Source organism: Octodon degus, unplaced genomic scaffold (genome assembly GCF_000260255.1).
Source record: "Octodon degus isolate 3935 unplaced genomic scaffold, OctDeg1.0 scaffold00049, whole genome shotgun sequence".
NCBI lineage: Eukaryota > Metazoa > Chordata > Mammalia > Rodentia > Octodontidae > Octodon > Octodon degus.
The window spans coordinates 13,021,060-13,027,073 of NW_004524625.1; the positions used below are offsets into that span (position 1 = coordinate 13,021,060).

A 6,014-nucleotide genomic window follows, 5' to 3' on the forward strand; every position below is an offset into this window, starting at 1 on the left:
GAGAGAGAGAATATGGATGAATTTAACAAAACCAGAAGGGCTGGGGCACTTAATGTATAGATGATAGCAATTTCTGTCTTGCTGTAGAGGCCTTCAGCCTTATTTTCCTTCCTTATAGAATGGTATGAGAAGGAATATTCATAATATTTAGGTGGCACAGAGTAGATACTTTAATGAGTTAAGATAAAGCTAGACACTACTTTAACTCCATTTGCAGAAAAAGTAAGTGTGTGACAGAGTTCTCCTTATTCTAGAAAGGTTTTCTCCAAAAATGCATTATTGTTATTATTAAAATCACATCTTGGAACTTTAAGAGATAGGTTTAGACTCTGCTTCTACTGCTAAATTAAGAATTACTGTCCGTTTATTCTGCACTCCATATTTGTACTCTTCTTTATAAGCACCTGGACAGTAACGTGTAGGTGCTCACATAAATTATTTTGTTTTCCTTTGAATTCCAGAAGTCTCTACTATCTGGGGAAATGTTTCAGAATTTGTGGAACGACAGCTAACCTTGCATAAGGTAGGATTTATTCTTTAATTTTAACACAATAGTCCGAAGATTTTTTTCTGGTATATTTTTGTATAATCTTTTTGGAAGGAGTGTAGAAGATGTTAGAACCACGGGTTTGACTTGATTTTGTAATATTCGCACTTTGGACTTGCAGAGTGTAGGTGTAAGAAACGCGGAATTTTTCCTAGATAATGAATTGGTAGGTTCTGTTTTGGTGGTAGTGTGGATCAGCTTTGGTATGTATAAAGACACTACATGAGGGGGCCTGCAAGATAGCTCAGCAGACTAAGTGCCTGCTCAGGCAAGCACAGGGATGGGTGTTCGATCCCTGGTACCACATATCATGCCGGCCCTGCCCCCGGGCACGCTGAGGCAACCACTGAGATGGGGCGTGTGGCGCATGCCTGTAATCCCAGCACTGGGGAGGTTGGAAACAGGAGGATCACTACGAGTCTGAGCGGTGTAGTGAGACCCTGTGCCAACCAAATACATTAAAAAAGAAGAAGAAAAAAAAAAAGAAAACAAAAAAGGAAAGAAAGAAAAAAAATTAGATGAGTCCTGCTTTTCTCTGTTTTGATATTCTTGGCCTAAGCAGTAGAACAATATTATGCTTTTGGTTTTGCCTTTTTGCAGAGAACATGTTTTAGTTGAAATTCATAAAAATAGGGGAAAATTGTCAAAAATAAGAAACTTCACTTAGGAATGCACTGCTTCCTCTTGGACACTATAGACTGGACAGATTTGGGAGGAGCTTGGAGAGGACGAGGAGGATGTGAAACTTAGTGTCCTGCGCCAAGTTCCCGCAGCTTAGACCAAATTCAACATCTACATAAGTTTTTATTTGATTTGAGAATTTGAATTAGTTGTCACCACTTAAAGTTGGAAGAGTTTGGGTGAAAGTTTGCATTTTCATCTCTCTTTTCTTGAAAAATCAGCAGGCCCAGCAAGCACAGCTTTGGTTCTTGCCTGTGACCCTTGGCCAAAGCTCGTGCCGGTTCTCCTTTGGAGGAGATGCGCCCTCCTCGGCCACCGTGGTCTGGCTGGTTAGCCTCAGTCACTCTTGCGCTTACTTGGCTCCAGGAGGTACTTGAGCCTATACCCCTTGCCATGCGATATCTCCAGGGAGAAAGAACCGAAGTGCAGAGCCAGGAGCACATGCTTCCAGCCGTCTTCACGATTACTGCAGCGTAGCACATGCTTGTGAGCGGGGCTGCCTGATGCTAACGGGGAGACACAGATCTGAAAACAGTGAGAAAACTGGGATTCTCGTGCCCCATTAAATGCCCAGTGATTTAAAATATCACACAATTTAGGATGAGAAAGTCTCAGATAAATCACTTTTAAAGGCTATGACACCCATGCAAGTTTTTATGGCCTCAGCCTTGATGCATAAGTGTGGTATCTGATAGCTATAAAGCATGGATTACATTTTATCCTAAATTTACCTCAAAATGTAGAATCATCAAATACAATCACTATAAATGGCTGTAGAGATCACTGAATTTTTAAGAAATAAGCTCAAATTCTTTTCATGTTTTTATGCATAACAGTATGAAGAATTCCTCTTCATTCTTACAATGAATTATGTTTCTTGATTTTTTTCTTCTTTTTCCTTTCAGGGGGTTCAGATTCCAGGGCTTGGAACTTTCACATTCACAAGACAAAAGCTTGAGGTGGGGAACAACAAGTTCATTCTAATCCAGAGGCCTGTGTTCATCATGACTGAGAAGTTAGTGCAGATCCACGCGCTCAAGCAGAACAAAGTCTACTCTCCTGGTAATTGTAATACCTAAGACTTTTGCAGAAATTTACCACCCTGGGGATAAAAAGGATGAAGCAGAATTGGTTAATGCTGCTTCTGCATTTCTGGTTTGAGGGACTAATATTTCAGGCGGCACTTTTGGCAGAGTCAGGGGCCCAGGTAGGAAAATTAGTCTTTCTGCAGGCTGTTGTAAACCTTAGTTAGCACTTTAAGAGGTAGTGGTGAGGACATCTGATGCCGTGTCATGGAGTTGTACCAGGTCTCATTTGTGTTTCAGATCCTGAGAAGTCAAAAGTATGAATAGTAAAGGACATTTTGTGTCTCTCTGTGGGAAAATGATAGTTGACATTAGCTATAATTAAATGTGTTTCTTGGTTGGAAAGCAGACAAATGTTCACTGAATGCCTGACATTAACTGCTGTAAGGAACGAAGGGTTCGAAAGGCACGTGGCTTGGTGGATCAAATAATGGTTTTCTTTTGGACAGACTCTTGTAGGGACTTGAGGCTCTTGTAGGGACATTTAGACATGATTCTAGCACTTAGGAGAAAGGTGGAAACTAGAGTTCAAGATGTGAGTAAGCTCACCCAAGAGATGATATAAGGAAGACAAAGATGAAGACAAAATACTATGAAGATACAAGTGGAAAATTGAAGGATGAAACCCTTAGAGATGTGTCTGTATTTTATACCATGGTCTGTGGTCAGACTCAAGGGGTTATTTCTGAGAAACAGTGGGCGATCTTGAGGGTACCGGGGTGTGCAGAGGGTCAGTATCCTCCGCCCTACGTGTCGTTTCCTCCTAAATCAGCCTCCACCTGCAGCACCATCACTGCGGGTGTATCCATTTTATGTCATTTAGGACAGCACTGTGTTTTCCTTGCCTTTTCCAGAAACCCATGATTCTTACACGTTTTATAACTTTTAAAAGCAGCACAAAGAGAGGAGGACTCATTTCTGCAAGGCTCGGAGAGTGAGAACATCTAGAAGTCAGCTTTCTGAATTAGAAGATTCCTAACACTGAAGCTTGGCACCGCGGAGCCTTGCTGACCCTTTACTAGAGCCAGAGGTCATAGTGAAGGGATAGACATAGCTCCTCAGCCCAGACCCCAGCTTTTGGTTCATTTTAGTCAAATCAAACTTAAGAAAAAATAGTTAGAATAAATACCCCTTGAAATTATGAAGAGAAGAGGAGGGAAGCTAGCAAGAGAGACTGAGGTTGAAGCAACAGATGAATAATGGTGTTATGGATATAAGAGAAAAGAGAGGGCATGGCTAACAGAAGTTTCAGATTGGCCACGAGAGATGAACTTTCCAAAGTGTCCATTGGCTTGTACATCGTGGTGGACAGCATGATGATGAGTGAGCCAGGAGATGGGTGGTAGGAAAGCAATGGGTGAATGGGAGGGAGGCTCTAGAGGTAGGCAGCATGGCCTTCTTAAGAAATTTGTGTTAGAAACAAGGCACTGTGGTACATGCCCTATAATTCCAAGCACTTGGGAGGCAGAGGCGGGAGGATTGCAAGCTCAAGCTCAAACCTTGCCTTAAAGATTTAGCAATTTAGTGAGATCCTGTCTCAAAGTAAAACAAACAAACAAAAAATGGTCGGGGAGATGGCTCAGTGGAATATGAGCTTCCCTGGCAAGCACAAGGGCATGAGTTCAATCCTTGGTTCCGAAAAAAAAAAAAAAAAAAAAAAAAGGGCTCATTAGACAGAAAAGCTTCCTGCAAGTCATCTACCCTTGTATAAGACCAATTTCTTTCAAACAATGACTTATAGTGGTGATGACCACCCTTTCAAAAACACTTATAGATTTTATACCATTTAAAGTTTTATAATTGGAAGAGAACACAAATATTGCTACAGTATATTCTTCTTTTTGTATTTTAGGGAACGGTCTACAGGGTATTCTGGGTCTCCCTACTAGATCAGGCTTGTAGTGATCTGCCTGTTTACAGCCTCCCAAGAGCTGGGATTACAGGTGTGGGCCACCACGGCCAGTCTCAATTGCCACCTCAGCGCATCCTGGGGGCGGGGCCAGCATGGCAGTCCTGGGGAGGCGCTTTGATCTGCTGAGCTATTTGGCTGGCCCTAGTATGTTCTAAAAGATAAAGAGATTTAAAACTTTAGAAAATCCTCTGTGAAAATAGGCAGTTATTATTTCTCCTAAAAGAACTAAAAACTTACTGCTCAATGTTGTTTAACAGGGTAATTATTTTATTTTGAGCTCACCATATAATACTTCCAGGAAAAATTGTGCTGCTGTGTTAGTTGTATACTGCAGTGACACTGCTTTAGCTACAATCAAATATTTCACACGGAAATGTCTACTTTTGAATATTAAGTGATAATTATTTGTATGTATGTATGACATATCCTAGTTGTAATCTCCACTTCCTTTCCCCTACCCTTTTCTCCTCTAGGTGACATCCCAGTTATTCCACTTAATTTTGTCATGATATCCCTGGACAGTCCATTTTCCAGGGATACGGTGGAAGGATGTGTTAAGGAGACGTTGCTTTTTTTATCGCGATCCATTGCCGTGAAAAAAAATGTGGCATTTACGTTTAAAGGAATTGGGATACTCCTGATCAGAGACAGCAAAGTGAAGATGAAATTTTATAAAGACTTCCTTTGTACTGTGGATGCAAGTGGGACACTGATGAAAGCCCTAGCCAACGTAAGGAGTCCTTTTCTTAGCCTGTCCTCCCAAGTAGAGCTCTGAAACGTACACAGCCATGCTGTCATTAAGAGAAGCTCAGGCTGACGTATCTGAAGTGCTAGCTTCATGGAGCGTCATGGAAATGTCTACAGATGATTAGCTCTGACAAAAAGATGCGAGGGGTAAAGGAACCTTTGAGTCAGTGCTGGCTGAAGAATGTAAATAATATTAGAAACACATTCTCAGCATTTTATAGTACTTCGTAATTTAAAATATTGTGCATTATTTGAGTCTCAAAGCATTACAGAATTAGCCTGAACATTCTGCTTTTGCAAGCGAGGAAACTGGAGACTCAGCTCAGAGAGGTCCTCCGGGAAGCCTGAGGTCAAGGCGCTGGCATTACCAGCGCTGTTACTTGAGCCCGGCTTCCTCATAAAGCAGATTTTACATAATGAGCACAGCATCACCTCGTTCAAGTCATGGCAGTTTGGTGTTAGCTGTTAATTTGCCATATTATGGAAAAATTTTGTGATGGGGCCCCATTGTTGTTAATCAGTAAGTGGGTGGCATGAATTTTGTGTTAAAGTGGGCACAGCAGAGATTAAGAAAGCACTAAAATAATCAACAGGATTTACTGAACACATTAATTATTGAAACTGTCCTATTAATCAGTTTTGAAACTGTCTCATTGCTATTTGTTTCTCAATAAAATAAAATAAAAAATACAGTAAAAAAAAAAAAAGGATTTACAGAACAATTCATGCATCTTATGTACACCTCGGAGAACGCAGTGGAGGTAAATGACCTGAATTGTCACAGAACCCTAGAGAGAAAATGCCGAATATTTAAAATGAAAATCCGGTGAGAGCTGGGCATGCTGGCCCTCCTGTGATCCCAGCACGCGGGAGGCTGAGGAGGGGGCTGTCAGGCGTCTGAGGCTGGCCTGAAGCATGTAGCAGCACCCAGCCGCCCCATCCCCCGAAGTCTTTGAAAAACATCTAATTCTGCTCTTTATTGGCGTCCAGGGGTGGCCATGTGGGAGATGAGGTTGTACAGAATGAGGCCAGGTGTTTTCTA

General features: G+C 41.6%; 1 protein-coding gene across 1 annotated transcript in view; it reads left to right on the forward strand.

Annotated features, from left to right (window-relative positions):
* Ccdc81 (coiled-coil domain containing 81) overlaps positions 1-6,014 on the forward strand; it is a 63,353-nt gene that overhangs the window by 1,116 nt on the left and 56,223 nt on the right. The window contains exons 3-6 of the mRNA XM_012515039.2: positions 119-122; positions 462-523; positions 2,134-2,290; positions 4,699-4,955. Of these exons, the coding sequence (XP_012370493.1) occupies positions 119-122; positions 462-523; positions 2,134-2,290; positions 4,699-4,955 (480 nt within the window). The remainder of the gene's footprint in view (positions 1-118; positions 123-461; positions 524-2,133; positions 2,291-4,698; positions 4,956-6,014) is intronic.